General features: G+C 43.7%; 1 protein-coding gene and 1 long non-coding RNA gene across 9 annotated transcripts in view; one reads left to right on the top strand and one right to left on the bottom strand.

Moving 5' to 3' along the window:
- LOC144781676 (uncharacterized) overlaps positions 1–16,315 on the top strand; it is an 81,295-nt gene that overhangs the window by 51,119 nt on the left and 13,861 nt on the right. For 3 of the 8 annotated variants that reach the window (XR_013601025.1, XR_013601027.1, XR_013601032.1), the window contains one exon: positions 748–862. The exons of 4 other annotated variants lie outside the window; for them this stretch is intronic. This is a non-coding gene — a long non-coding RNA (uncharacterized LOC144781676). The remainder of the gene's footprint in view (positions 1–747; positions 863–16,315) is intronic. One more of the 8 variants, XR_013601029.1, reaches the window with a different exon arrangement.
- The window catches only part of LOC144781675 (flavin reductase (NADPH)-like), a 99,865-nt gene continuing 88,337 nt past the window's right edge, over positions 4,788–16,315 (bottom strand). The window contains exon 5 of the mRNA XM_078660649.1: positions 4,788–5,791. Coding sequence (XP_078516775.1) covers positions 5,640–5,791 — 152 coding nt within the window. The 3' untranslated portion in view covers positions 4,788–5,639. The remainder of the gene's footprint in view (positions 5,792–16,315) is intronic.

The following is a 16,315-nucleotide window of genomic DNA, read 5'->3' as shown; positions in this document are numbered from 1 at the left end:
GAGTCTTCACCTTTGCTAAAAATTACGAAAATATGAAAATATAAAAATTCAGCGGAATATCCAAGAAAGCAGCTAGAGGCAATCAAGGGGCAGCTCAAGGGGAATCATCTGCCTCAGAATGGAGTTCGGCAGTAGAAAGCGAATATTAAGACACAAGAGACAGGAGAGTACCAACGACAATCTCATTAGCAGAAGAATTAGATTTTTTAGTGGAGGAGCGCAAACAGACACTGCGCCCAAAGAAACAGCCACTAAAACCAGAACCCGCAAACGTAGAGAAAGGCGAAGGGCAAGGCAAAGGCGAAACCATCAGATGGTATCAAACACAAAGGTGGAATCGGAAATAAACAGTGAAGATGACTTACAAAAACATAGGGACATAGCCATCACAATAACAAATGTATCTAATATAACTCTAAATCAAGCGGAGTTACAGCTTTTGTCCTTAGGCCTATCATATGCACCTGAAAGTACCTTTGACTACGCAGCCATGAGAATGGATATTTATAGGGGTATAAGAAACTAAAATTGAAAAAATATCACCTACGTCCCAGATTTTTGTTATGATTTTCTTAATCGCTTGGGAATGGGTACTATAGGTGAGGATGAGTCTAGGTGAGGATGATGTCTCTCCGTCGTTCTTCCATACCTTAGTGATGGTTTTTAGTCCTATGTCTGATATATGGATTGATGTATTGTGACATCGATTATGTTTTTAATCAAATGATGTATTTGTTTACATTTCAGGAGTAAGAGAGGGGGCCCACTTTATCTGCACTTCACTTCACGGGATTCCTCCCCTTCTCTGCCTCCTTCATCACATGGGCACTTTTTGCTGGAAACCTTGGTACTTTGATGGACGGTAACTGAATATGAATTCACTTGGTTGGTTATTGGGCACTTGCCATTACCCACAGTTTACCTATGTGTGTCTCTATGATACAGGACTATTTTGGAACCTCAGGGCACTGGCCAATATGAGGTTTATTTATTATTTTTCATGACTCATTTCCCTTCTGGGGTGATGTTCACGTGGACACTAGTGATGTTGGGAGTCTACACTCAGTTTCACACGCATCCAGTGTGAGAATGGGAGGGGTCACGGCAGTTTCGACCACGTGGTAGAACTGCAGGGTATGCCCCATGATATCACAACATGGCTCAAACATAATGTGCTTCTCACGCTATTGATTTAACTGACTTCGGTTTGAAAACGTTGCAAATTTATGAGAATACACGTATGTTTTTTGGAAGTTTTTTGGAACTTTTTGGACACAAGTGCAATTTATTTTCTTGTATTGTCTTGTGGTGAATAACCAAGATGGTATTATTATTTAGTATGTTTATCTGAATTGATATTACATATGAGGCAATGTCACGACTTATACGTATGAAGGGAAATGTTTGTACTAAATGTTTTACAATACGTAAGTCCTCTTTTCATGACCATGTGTACACACAACAAATACCAATGGTGAAACAGCAATTTTTCACGTGATCAAGCCGTTTGTCGGCGAAACGCGTTGGGGAATAATCAGCACTATGGAGATTGTGTGATTACCTTGTTTTGTCCTGAGAGCGTGCTTTATGAACTTTGGGCGCAAGAAAGCAGAAATTTGTCGGCATTACTCCGCCGGCGTGCACGCCACCTCTCACGGGTCGCAGGGGATCCAGAAGGAGTTGGTTGTTTGTGGATATATATATATATATATATATATATATATATATATATATATATATATATATTTGGACCCAGCCAAATGCAAATCAGTCTTGACCCTGCGCCCCAATGGGAACAGTCGAGCCCGAACTGCCAGGCCAGGTCCTCCCTGGACTGGAAACAAGCATCCTAGGACCGGTTTTGGGCTTTCAAGTCACTGTTTTGACTCATAAAGTAGTGTAGAGGTTTAATGTTCCTTCTGCAAAGCACATTGTGTAATAAATAGGCAGATCGCAAACTTGTATTCTCCGTAGATAGTAAGTAGAGTACTGCTTTTGACACAGAGATCTTTTTGTTACTTGTTGTTGGTGCCGGACAGGCCTTTTATTCCACCGGGTATTTGCCCAGTGGGATGGAGCACTTGGAGGCCAGTTTTGAAAGCCCAGGGGCAATCCTGGTGCCTCTGCCACTTCCCCAGCATCCTGCAGCAGGCAGTGGAAGCTCATAGAGAGAAAATGAGGGTAGAAGGAAAGAGATCAATGAGGGACCAGAAAGTGGTGCCCTCCATGCATAGTCCAGTTCAAACCAGTTCAGGGAGCCGTTGGCTTCCGCTCTAGCAAAAACCTGGACAAAGGACAGTGGAGTATCCTCCCCCTTGTCCAGCCCCTCCTTAGGGCGGGACCCCTGTATCGTCCCAACCCTTTCCTTAGGTATTTAAGGGCTTACCTGTGGGTGGGTCCTCAGAATCATCGTCTGACAAGATATATTTCCGACATCACTTCCTCTTCAACCGTCAAAGCACTCTGGACTTTGCTGGACTTCGCTCTGGGCATCAAGGCTGCAACTAGGAAGACTCCTGCTGCTCCTGATCTCATTGTCCAGCTCGTCTGCTGCAACGTATATGCCTGTGCACCATACAGGAACCTTCCAAGGACTGTGGGGATCCAAGACACCTAAACGAATTTCCCTCGAAGTGAAGGAGTCACTTCCCTGCATCTGCAGGCACTGCAACTAAGCTGACGGGTCTGCTGATCCTGGGCTTCCATGGGCTCCAAAAGGCTCAGCAACACAGGTGGAGGTTCTTCACATCCCTCTAGGCCTGCTCTGTCCTCTCACCAAGTTTGAGGCCAGTATCCCTCATCTGAGCCACAGGAACCTAACCTCTGTGCACCGCATTGGCTTGCAGTTGCAAAGGCTTGTTGGCTTCTTTCCACCAAGATCTTTGGGCTCCAAGAAGCCCCAACCTCAGGCACCTCTAGTGACCAATATCTTCATCCTTACCGCTTCTCTTGCCTAGTGGGCTTGCATCTTTGGTGAGCTGCTCGAGGTCCTCTTGCGACACCAGTGCCTCCAGCCTGTGGGTCCTCTTGAGGGTCATCTTTATATTCTTTGGGCTCCCCTGATTGCTTGGGCCTGCCCTGACTCACCTGCTTGTGGCGAGTCTCCTGGACCTTGCTGGTCCGTTCATTGCACTTTTCTCTACTTCCACGTTGGTAGTAGTTGCCAAGGCTTGTTGGTGCTCCCGCCGGACACCAACCTCTCAACATCCGATGTGGGACAGCTCGTGTACAGCTCCTGGTCTTCCACAGCATAACCCGGACCACACAGCTGCAGCTCCAAGGTCACCGTCAACTCTCCTGCAGCACTCGACATTGGTGGGCATACGTCTTCCATGCCTCCTGGTCACTTCCAAGTGGCTTAGACTCTGTCCCCTCTGCCTTTAGGTACTTCTCGACTTGATTTTGTAGTACCTTTGGGTTCCACTTTCTCCTTCTCCAGCAGTGGCGTCTTCCTGAAGTCCTCCATTGGGTTCGGCAGCGGTTTCCGACGCCATATCACACCAATGCACCCGGCTCCCCTTGGGCAGGTATCCTGGTTCCTAAAGTATACATGGGTGGGGTGGCTCTCCAACCTTCTGTCTTCCACAGGGTTTCTTCAGTGTTTACTGGGAAGGGCCCTTCTTTAAAATTGCAATCGCGACTTACCCATTGATTTGCATTGATCACGTGTTCCCACTCTGCACACGGCCTCCGTGGGGCTCCTAGTTACTTGCCTTGGGTCCCCGACACTTATACGTCTTCTGGGTATAGTCTTGACTCGAATCGTGGTTCACATACCACTATTTTAGTATATGGTTTGGTCCCACCCCGGTGACCACTGTGTACTACTTGTTACTTACCTGTTTCTATTGAAAAGTATTGTGTGCATTTTGTGTATCTCCAGCTAGAAGATACCTGTATGTGTTAGTGAGTGTTATATAATAAATACATATTTTTATAAATACACTGGGTGGTTCTTTTTCACTTAATCTATATCAACAAGATTATGATCTGGTAAAACAACTGCTTTACACTCCTTCTGGACTAAATCTGAAGGCTGCTCTCCACAGCTACCAGGTAGAGAGCTTTCTAAGGTTGTCTAAGACCACTAAAATCACCATAAGGGCTGTCTGGATTGGTGCAAGGTGCCCACTTACATTAGTGTGCATCATATACCAAGCCAGCTTCTCACAATAACTCACGTAGATGTGAGCTTACAACTCTCCAAGCATGGATGTTCTAAAGTTTTATCAAAACAAACTGAACAAGAACAAGTCCTAAATCGGCAAGAAATAATGAGCCTGGGAGGCATCACTTCACAAATGACGAGCAGCACCAAGTCCTCCCTACTTCAAACCCCCTTCGCACAGAAAACCAAAAGCACTTGTCAGCCACTCTTATTAGTCCGAAGAGTGAATTTGTCTTCCATCTGCAAGGCAAATTCAAAGTTTTTAAGTTTCATTTTGACTGGGTCAACACTCAAGTTGCCAGTATACCCAGTGGCGTAGCTAGGCCTTTGGCCGCCGGTGGCGGCCCCTGTGCTTGGCACACGCAGCCGAAATTAAGAGCAGGATGGTGCTGACGATTCTCCCGTGGTGGATGCAGGCGGGGAAGGCCGCCACCCCCAAAACTCGTTCCCCCACCCCCTTGCTACACCGCTGAGTATACCAGAGACCTAGCAAGCCTCTTGAAGAACATAGTGCCTGCTGATGCTCGCATAATAAAAGGCCTCAGTAAATTCAACTGGATAACTACTGGTTACAGCTACCAGCAGGAATCCTGTTAAAAACAACCTGCACATATATGTGTAAAAAGAATGAATGTTTCATTTATACGCGCGAGTGCTGCTTTGTAGGTAAAAGAGAAAAGCACAATAACAGCCCAATGTCAAAAGTAATTTACACAAAATGAGACTGAGACAAAAGGATTCTCACCTGTCACTTCTAGTCAATTATAACAGTCCAAATATAGGTGGTGCACAGATCTTGAAGATCAATCTCCTAATCTTCCACATGAGCCAAGTTCCATTATATCGTTATATAAGAGTATTCTGCACACACCTTCCATCACATACAATTTTTATCAGTTGCAAATTATTTCATTTAACATAATGCACAGACTCCATCCATCCATCCTGCAAAACAGCATTGTGTAGTCAAACAGAATTCGAACTCTGACTACACAACGCTGTTTTGTGGGATTCTGCGCATACAGATTCAGATAATGGCTATACAGTCGGGACTATGAAAAAATACATAGGAAATATAAGATATCACAAACTGACTTCAAATTGAAGGTGGAAGAAAGATCTGATATTTTAGAACGATTGCCCAGCCATATGGTGGATTCTAATTATTAGTCAATATTGGTGTTACCGCATCACAAGCACTGAAGAAGTCTTTTCTAAGAGATTAAACATGTTGGCTACACTAGAGAAAGAGTTTTTATAAAAAGAATAAAAAGATGTGAATAAAGGAACCCTTTTAGAAAAACATAGATGAAGTCTGTGCATGTTAAATATGTCACTCTTTTGTAGTCCAATGTCTAAAGACCAAGTCTTTAAAGGCCGGACCATCTTGAAGAAGGACGGGAGACGTCAGATACAACCGCTGCTGGGCCCTTTAGTCTGGATTGGAAATGTCGCTGCTGGACCAGACATTTCAATAATCTCTGGAGAGTGCGACTCGCTTCCCATCATACTCCGATGTGGTCAGGCACTTGAGGAAGAAGTGAGCCAGGTCATGTTTGGAGATGACGTCTCCACCCGGGGAATCGATCGAAATGCTGTAATCTCCTGTGAAGGGCTTGTCACCTGCAGAAACATATAAAAAAAGTAAATGTTACAGATTTTCCAAAATTTCCTTTGAACTAGTTCTGAAATTCTTTTTTTGCAATTAAATCCAATCTACCTTGATTTTCTCCTCTCTACCTGCGTGCTACAAGCTGTATTTAGATTCATTGGATTGCTAGGAAACTGATTCTACTGGTACTCTAAGGGGCATATTTACTAGAAAATGACGCAGTGCACTGCTGCAAGCCATCTTGCTGCACAGAGCTGCGCACTAGGTAAGTGCAGGGATGAGTAGTATTTACGCAATATGACACATCCCTGTGCTGGTGCAGAATTGGCTGCCTAGCGCCAACGCAGGCATGATTGTTTTTTGTGCTGGAAGGGAAACCTTCCTGCACCAAAATAATCATTGATGGCATGGGTGTCATTTGGAGGTAGTCAAGGGTCGAAGCTGTGACCTCTAGCGTGCTCCCTGCTACTCCTAGCAGTTTCTTGGTCACCCCAGGCCTCAGAGGAGGCAAAGGTTTTGCCCCCACTGAGGCCAGGGGTCGCAAAGGAAGTGCAAGGAGTAGCAGGGAGGAAGCTAGAAGTCACAGCTGCGACCACGACTACTTCTGAGTGATGGCGTTTTCCTTCTTCTAGGTGTGCTGTAGAATGCAGCACACACAGAAAGAGCACAAACCGAGAAGAAATAAAGGAATTTCTCCTTGTTGAGCCACTTTAACGCCTCTCCTCTGGAGGCAATGGAATCGGACACTTTCACGGTTTATGAAACCTCATAAATCTGGGAATGGGTCAGAATCTATGGGTGTTGCGTGGAATACCTATAGCAACACCCATGGAATGCCCCTTTCTAGCGGAGTAATGCGTGAAAGGGGGACATATTTACTAGGCCATGAAAAGCCATACAGGGTGGCTTTGTGTGGCCTTGTAGAAATGGTTCAGCATTGTGCGCCACTGTAGCGTCATAAAAAGTGACGCTCCGATGGCGCAGGGGCCTTCTAAATATGCTCCTATGTCTACTACTCTCGCTCTCTACCTATTCCAAAGGAGAAGCAGGCCCTACTGTGATTTCAGAGATGAGGCATGCAGGCCACATCTGGAAGCCTCAGCGAATGCTTCGATATTGCTGCCCATCAGGGAACACTGCATTGCCGGTAGATCTCCTTTCCTACTGCCTTCTCTTTTGTACCCCAATCACGGAGTGGTGTGGCTCACTGGTTAGAGGCGGCAGACCTGGAGGAAGAAGTAGGCCCGGTCCAGGGTTCGATTCCCGACGCGGCAGGGTCGTGGACCAGGGTCAGTGGACTCGATAATTCTCGCCTCGGTGCCTACTCTAACCAGGGTCCCACGTGGCAACTCTGGGCATTAGCTTGCCTAATCTCCACAACGGCCCATCAACGCCGGGGATGCCTGGCTCCACCTTGGGGATTCCCAGCAGGGACCATCCCACAGGGAAAGCCAGGACGGGTTCCCCAGCGGTATACAGCGCCAGGACGCCGACTGGCAACAGTGCGCTTTACAAGTATACACATCACATCACTGTCCTATTTAAATTAGCTACACAGCTCCTACTGCAATTTTATTTGTTTCTAGACTACAGCCAATGGTATGCTCTGACAGGCCACTAGATGTCAGTATTACCACTTCACTTGTCTCTTTTGTTCTCTCGTACGACAACGTCGCATAATCGAATCCACCTCTGGGCGTTTAAACTGCACCCTTTTCTGCAATCTGGCATGCTATAAAACAAATCAAAGGGAGGTGAGATTCAAGGGGCCTGATTCCGAGTTTGTAGTTTTCTGAAAATCATCCTTTTCTGGGAAAACTCTAAATACGAAGTAGATTGGACCATCTGAATTGCTTGACAATAATTTCCTAATGGAGAAAATAAAGCCGATGGTTTCTGCTGCCCCCTACTTGCCCGTGAAAGATATTATCATTCATATAAAGCCCATACTGTGAAAAACGACATGTCCCTTGAGGCCCCATCCTTTATGAGTGGATGTGTGCTACGTTTTTTTTTGCCGAATTAAACAAAATTACACCAACATTATATGAAGTTGGATTAAAATTCTAATGACCTTTAGCACAATATTTTAGATGGCACAAGAACGCATTTCGTGCTAAAAAAAGTGAAAAACATACAAGTGCTGTGAACAACAGCCGCTCACGTTCTAGTCGTCTGCGTTGTTCAGGGGCCCCTTCGCATAATTATGCCGCGTGCCATATCGGCATAATTTGGGGAATTTTGCTTAACAGGTGTATAGCAAAATTCCATAAATTATGCAAGATTACGCTGGTAAATCCCTGTGTACAACCTTGACTGTGCTGGAATATGCCTTCTCGTACATCACCAAGGTACTACTAAAATCTAGAAAAAACAATAGGATACAATAAGAAAACAAGCATTTGCAATGCAATATGTCTCGCATTTGAGAGAGTTTGAGTTATTGGGATTGTAAAGGATAATGCCTTTTATCTATATGTTTACAAAACTTGCAAGTGGTGCGTAAACACTTCTCGGTGGTTTTGTAAACACATAAATAAAAGGCAATGCCAGTAAGCTCAAACTCTCGCAAATGAGAGACCTTTGTGGCACCCACGCTTTCGCTTTCAACATCGTAAGCTAATGCATGGGTGCAGAGTAGCTTGAAAAGTTTCCTATTTATTTACTTTTGAAGCAATCACGGCACCTGCGCTTTAGCTTGAGATGTTGAAAGCTAAAGCGCCGGTGCCTCAATTGTAACAAAAGTAAATACATTTTTTTAAAAATTGCGGGAGCACACTTTTTCCCTTACTTATTTACTTTTATTACAATCGCGGCACCTGCACTTTAGCTTTGAACATCTTTAGCTAAAGCGTGGGTGTCGCGATTGCTTCAAAAGTAAACAGAAAAAAAGCAACATTTTTTTTCTATTTGTTTACTTTAGAAGCAATCGCTGGGCCTGCGGTTTAGCTTAAGAAAGGCTTGAGACCGCGTTCGGCCAGCAAATAATAAATGAAAAGCGTGGCCGCCATTATTCTTGCCAAGGCGTGCCACGAAGATTAAATAGGAAAAAAATATACGCATTGAGGGGCAGCGGGTCCTACCTTCTGACAAAGCTATTTAAGAAAAATAGTTCTCAGAGGCTGTAATTAAAGCCCTTGTGGGAGAGGTGTGGCGCCGCGGCCAGGGCGACTGACGCTGGAAGCTGGGGACCACGGTTCGATCCCCGGCTCCGGCCGCAGGTTAGCCCAGCACCATGTGACTCTGGGCAATAGCTCGCTTAATCTTCCCGACGGCCCCCAGCGCCTAGAGACCCTTACTGGTGATTGTGCGCTTTACAAATGTGGACTTTACTTTACTGAGTAACAAACAACACATGTAACAGGGGGTGTCCTCATGGGAGGTTACAAGAAGAGAAAAGGTGGTACTAAGGAGGGACTACTAAGCCTATTGACCAATGAAAAGCCACCATTTACAAAGGTCAAAGACAGGAGCAATTTGAAAAGATGGGCGGAGAGTGGGCGCAGCTTCATGCCCTATCCTGAATACGGCATGCCTCGAAGAGACAGTGCAAGGGCTGCCTAGGCGAGACCTTAAAAAGATCTTTTAAAGCAAAACCTTTCTTTAAACTACATCACTGCTGGAATTTGTTCTACCATCTCAAGACTTAACAGAGGCTCCTCAATTAGGGAAGACCATTCTAAGGCTCACGCTCTTTAGGTCTGCATTCAGTCGAAGCCGGCCCACGCCACACTTGTGGGGGCATGAAGACTTTGGGACCTCCAGAGGGCTAAAAGAGGACATCCCACTAGACCTATCACTTTTATTTTTCTGCTGGTACCAAGTATTTACTAATCCTCCCCCACCCACACAGACACAAACACACAAAAGAACATTCCGTTATGGCTCACACGCCAAAAGGGATATTAACAGCCTACTTGAAAACTGCTGGATTGCTGAAACTCTTACTTATGTATCATTGATTGGTACAGCGAAAGTTGTAATATCTCCCCCACCGCCACAGTTTTCCCCATTAATTGGGTAAAGAGAAAAGAGGGGTCACTGGTAGTATGCCCATTCGGATATTTATGACCTGAAACAAAAAAATAACTGCAACAGTCAACTTCTCTAGTACACATCCCTCCCATACTTGTGCACATCCCACTTACATGCTGCTCTCTCCACCCCCAATAGGGCCCTCCTAGCTACCCAAGTCACTTGTAAAATTGGATGAAGTATGCCAAAAGTATACATACGGTCATCTGTGCTATCTGAACACCAAAAAGAACCAGTAAAATATCTTTAAGAAGGGAAATAATGTCCTTTATCCAGATTATTATTCCATTCTTAAGCCTTTAGCATTAGGGCTGTCCAAAGCCTTGGATCAACCTTTGCAAAGCACACCTCTGCCATTAGTACTGCTTTGTAGTGCTTTTGGCCATAGGGCATAGGATTCCAGATGATTCCATGGATTCCTTGTGGAAGGGAGTCTGAGTACCAGTATGATGATGTGTTTTGTGAACTGTGTTATGTATAATTAACTGCAGGAGTACTGTTTGTGGTGATGTTAGCACAGAACAGTATTGTTTATTAGTTGAAGCAAATAGTTTTAGTCTAAGAGAGTTGTAGCCACTAGGAGTTAGCATTTGCTTTGCCGTGTAGTTCCTGTAGAAAATATACAGGATTTGCGCGTTTAGACAACATACACAGTAGGACTGGTGTCAGACGAACTCTGATCATCCCCACCGGGTATGCTGGCCTTCTTGTACCAACTAGCTCACAGTGCCACTAGAATCTCCTCTTACCAGGGAGAGAATAGTTCCTGGCAACCTTCGAAAATGACTACCCTGATCCCTCAGGACCGTGGAAACAATGTACTAGCTTTCGCTCAGTCCCTCGTGCATACTTAGTTTCTCTCAGAGAGATGCACTGAATGAATCAAGCTGGGCGTTTTCAATAATCATTTATTGAACAGTTGTTATTCTGGTGTAGAATAGATGTGCTGCAACAACCATTAGACAGTATAGGATATAAATAATTATCAGTACTATGAAAGTAAAAGGATGGTATAGTTCTGTCATAATACTAAAATCATGAATACATTCAAGTATATAAAACACATGATAATAAAAGGTGCGTACTCCTACAATGCCTCCCTATCTAGATGTACCTAGCATGGGTGTAGGTGTTAAGCCAAGAATTCCTCTAGGATCTAGTCAACCCCATTACTTTAAGTGAGACTGTGGAACCCTGTCCTGGTCTCGAGTTGGACACCTCGCAAGGGATGTTTTCAGACCACTGCAAGCTGGAGAGTCTGCATGCAGGAATTTCAGCTTCCCTGGTCAGTGTGTCGGCCGGAAAGCCTCGGTATTCTCTAACTATCTTAGCAAGATGTGATGTATATATACCAATAGGTCTCCCCAGGGGTCCTACCTTGCTGTATTACTTTGTCGGCCTAAGGATGACGTTGGGCTTGAACATTGTACATAGATTTTATACAGGAGATGGCAGACCTGCTGTGCCTTCAAGAATCCTCATGCACATAGTATGAGATTTCGAACTAGGGAAAACCGCGTTCTGAATGCAGTGTAATATCTAGGTAAAAAGTCCCTGTAAACCATGACAAGTGTAATGTAGGGAGAGAATATAGGTGAAGGGTAACGAGTTTACAGAGGCCTATATTATAGTATCTATATGGAATATAATAGCTTATGAATATATTCTGCTGGTGTGATAAAAGCTGCAGTTAGAGTTAGTTAGTGAGCGGTGTTGCTGGCTATTTTTCAGTTTTTTTTTGCATCAGTTAACTAAAACCATAGCAAAAAATATAAATCACAATAAATAAGTACATAGCTACAAAGGTTAAGTTTAAAAGAATAAAGTGCTTAGTGCAATTACCGGTTTATGATAAATTTGATCCTAAAAGTGTATTCACTACAGGCTGCGCGCTCCTGGGACTACGTTTAGCAGATCATACTTGCTTCATATATCGTTTTTTGGTGTTGCACATTTACAAGGTATTCTAGTTTCTATATTCACATTGAATTTTGCTCTAGTGCTGCCGTTACGTTGAGCAGGAATGAGGTCAGGGGTTAGCCTCACCGCATCTATATCCAGAGCATGTTGGAATTTAATAAGAAATTTAATAAAACAACAATTCAGAATGGGATCATCAAGATTTAAACAGGCAATAATGGTCTGCCTGCAGGTTCGAATACCTCTAGAATTGAAGGCATCTTTCAGTAAGTCTTGCCCTGCTTTCTTTAGATACGGGCAAATACAGACCAGATGAAGTAGGTCTTCTTTTGGTGCGCCCCAAATACGACATACAGTTCCTACTTTTACGAGTCAAGGTGGTTTCTCTGCTAGTGATGGAAATGAGTCATGACAGAGTCACAAATTTCAGTATCCTCTGTACTGGATATGTAGAACCAAAGTAAGGTGTCTGTTTCAGTAACTTGTAATTATTAACACAATAACACTTATTCACCTGTCTCTCATCCATTGCACAATTAGGAACCTTAAAACATAACCCACAAACTTCACCACCACCCCCAATAATCCATACACTTTCCACCCTAAACAGACACAAACAAAATTAACAACATGCCACACTTCACAACTTCGCATCTCCGTGTCTATTACACTACAAGGCTATTCTACATAAAACAGCACAGCTCACCAAGTCACTCTCAATCACCATCTCCACCGCCCACACAAGCAGACCAAACAAAATGCCTTCTAAACCTGCTAAATGAGGATTACAATATAGAAAAACAACATGATGGCTATCTTCATACAGTTAACACCAACGATAATAATACACATACTACAAGTTCAAAGAGTACTACTCCTTCAGCAAACAAAATTCACACCACCACCAAAACACAGTCTCTAGACTGCCTACTAACAAATGCTTGATCACTCTCTAAAAACAAGCACCACATCTACAACCTACTCACTGACACATGACCAGACTTACCCTTCATAACTGAATCAAGGTTGGGAGATGACGTGGCTTCAGTATTGCATGAAGATTTTTCTCCAGGCTATCAAACTGTCAAAGCAAATCGCGTAGGCAAAAGAAGAGGTGGACTAGCTGTCATATTCAAGGAAACAATAAATGTCAACAAAGCTAACCACATTTCTATACAAGGTTGTGAGGCCCTCCTAACCAGAAGCAACCCTACACCATTGTCCTTCTGTAACTTCCTCCTTCTTTACAGTCCACCACCAAGCAATGCAGCATTCTCACATACGTTTCTAGACTCCGTTTCAAAACGTATGACACTACACTCCAACTTATGCATCCGTGGTGACCTAAACATATGGTTTGAAAAACCTAATATGCCCCATCCAAGAACTATCATCACAGGTCGGGATACACTGAAACTACATGAGATCGTCTACAAAGCCAAACATATAAGTGGATACCTCCTACATGCAGTTTTCATAAATCAATAACTAGTTACCTTTCAAAGGATTACTCCAGCCACATGGTCAAACCACCATCTGGCCGCTACTTATCGGCAGTGGAACAAACTAAATTTTGAATACTTACAAACATAACTAGCTTCCAACACAAATCTATGCACAATCATTCCATTCAAAAACTTTATGAGTGGCTCAAGGAAGTATTCGATAAAGTAATACCACTAAGAACAACAAAATTATAAAACAACAAATTTCATAGCTGCAACGTACCTGGCTCAAAACAAATAGCAATTAAGACAAACGTCACCTACACAAACTGACCAGAATATACGAGTTAACAATCAAAAAAGCAAAACAGGTACTATTCAGACAGAATTCAAAATGCTAAATGTGTAAAGAATTTGATAAAATTCTCACAGAATTTTGCAAACCATAATAACCAGAAGTTACTCATCCCATGATTCAAGAATTTACAAACAAACTGGCAAGTTATTACACAACCAAAGCAGACATGCTGGACTACTATTTAAAACAAAAGAAAACCACCAGCACCAACCCATTTCCAACAATCTCCTCCAAGAGTAGGCTATCCCAAGCCACTGCATCCCTTCAAACAACTATCACAAAGTGAATTCACGGTCCTGGTCAAAAAGCAAGCAAGCCAGCCAGCTGCCCTTCTGACCCCTGTTCAATACAAATCTTCAAGAACATTCTTTTAACTACCTCTGTTGCCACACCAGTAAGAAAAATTATCAATAATTATTTAACTACAGGAATCTTTCGAGAAGACTTTGAAAAGGCATATATACGGCCCATGTTAACCCCTTCCATGCTCATGACGTGCTCAGCTCGTCATGCAGTACAGTGCTCCTGTGCTCATGACGAGCTGAGCTCGTCATGACCACACCCGTTTTTATTGCTGGCCAGCACAGCAGAGGAACATGTGCAGCAGCCATGTGGTTAAAGAAAAGAATCCTAGACCGCAAGACCAAGACAACTACAGACCGATTACAAATGAACCTTTCCTAGACAAACTGATAGAAAGAGCAGCATTCGCCCAGATGTCAAAATTCATGGAAGATAACTCCAAACATTTCAACTTCCAAATAGGTTTTCGTCCAGAAAAAGGCACTGAATCTGCCCTCATCACCATCTGGGACAACCTTAAAAACACAGTAGACGAGAGCGGGGTTGCTGCACTTCTTCTGTTGGATCCTTTATCTGCCTTCGACACAGTTGAACAGGAAACTCTAATCCAAAGACTGTACAAAGCCAGTATAGATGGGACTGCTCTAGACTGGAACACATCTTACCTTCAAAACAGACAAATGTCATCCATACTCCCCCTAAACCGTACTACACAAAAGCAGGAGTCCCTGAAGGCTCCATTAGCTCACCCATGCTTTTCACCACCTAAATGAAGATGGAAGTCTTTACCAGCAATGATCAATTTCAGCCCACATGCTATAACCATGCAGATGACTCACAAATACTTCTTAATCTGGAAAACACCAAAGTCACTAGACACTCAAAAATCTTCAATTGTCTCAGAGCCGTTGATCAGTGGATGACATGGAGCCACCTCAAATTGAATGCTTCCAAAACTGAAGTACTCGCATGTGGCAACTGGAAAAACTCTGCCCTGCTCTGCGCCTGTCCTGACAATCTGACACCGCCCCCTAAAGTATCTAAGGAAGTAAGAAACCTTGGAATTGTTATGGACTCCAAATTATCAATGAATGCCCAAGTGGACTAGTTAGTACGATCCAGCTTCATTACCATGAAAGCTCTTCGACGCATCTTCCCACACCTAGGATTTCCACACAAGGTCCAAGCTACTATCTCTCTTGTACTGTCTAAACTTGATTATGCCAATGGCCTCCACCACAGATCATCTTTATCAACTATGAAAAAACTACAACGAATTCAGAGCTCTGATGACAGACTACTCGTACATGTAAAGCCACAAGCCCACATCTCCCCTGCCTGAAGGCCCTACATTGTTTACCGGTTCCCAGAAGATCCACATTCAAGTTGCTTTGAATCACCGACAAAGCAATACATGGAACTGGACCACTTTTACTCCGGAATAAAATCACCAATTACAAACAACAAAGGAACCTCTGCTCAAGATTGACACCTCGCATCAAAACTCCAGCATACAATAAAAAAAATATGTTATACATCTTTCTCTGTTCAAGAAGCCAAACTATGGAATCCATTGTCCCCAAACATAAGAGCCACGGATAAGTACCTCATCTGCAGAAGACTACTCAAGTGCTGGCTCTTTCCTACATGACCACCACACTCTAACACAAACGTGCAGCATATGCCTTTGCATGGAAATATGTATAATTTGATTATAGGTATGTATTTAGATATTTGCATTTCTTTGTACAAACATGTCGATACATTATTATGGAAGATTTAAATAACCAAAATCTAAGACCTCAGGTGCTTGATTGTTAGATTGAGCATTCGAGTCTGGATGTCTGATTTTGCCTTGGATCTGAGTGAGAAGTTCCAGCCTGTTGGGGAGCTTCTCATGCAGATGTACAGATCTGGAGAAGGGTGGACAACCACAGTTGGCTGGCCCATGTCTGGGCTACCAGGAGGAGGGTTAGGGAGGGGAGGTCTGCTGCATCTTCCTGACCACCTACGGAAGGAGTGGGAGAGGAGGAAAAGCGTTGGCAAATATCCCTGACTTGTTCATACATAGTTCATTGCCCACGGACTGTGGGTTTGGAAACCTGGAGGCGAAGCTTTGGCATTTTGTGTTTTCGTGTGGTGAAGAGATCTATTTGCGAAACCCCCACCACTGTAAATAGCAAAGCAGGACTTGTGAGTGGAGGTCCAACTTGTGGACCTGTTGGTGTGCCCTACTGAGCAGGTCCCCAAAGTTGTTGTCTACTCCAGAGAGGAATTCTGTTGAGAGATGTATCTGAAGGTAAAACGCCCAATGCCAAATCTTCTGCGCCAGTGCTGTCATCTGTGGCAAGGGAGTGCCTCCTTGTTTCTGGGTGTAATACATGCTGGTAAAAAGTTTGGTTCTGACCACTACTACCTTGCCCTGAATATTCTGAAAGAAAGCTTTGATGGCTAATCTGGATAGAAAGGAGTTG

The sequence above is a fragment of the Lissotriton helveticus genome, chromosome 9 (genome assembly GCF_964261635.1).
Source record: "Lissotriton helveticus chromosome 9, aLisHel1.1, whole genome shotgun sequence".
NCBI classification, from domain to species: Eukaryota; Metazoa; Chordata; class Amphibia; order Caudata; family Salamandridae; genus Lissotriton; species Lissotriton helveticus.
Note: the sequence above shows the minus strand (reverse complement) of the source record. Positions and strands in the feature narration are given on the sequence as shown.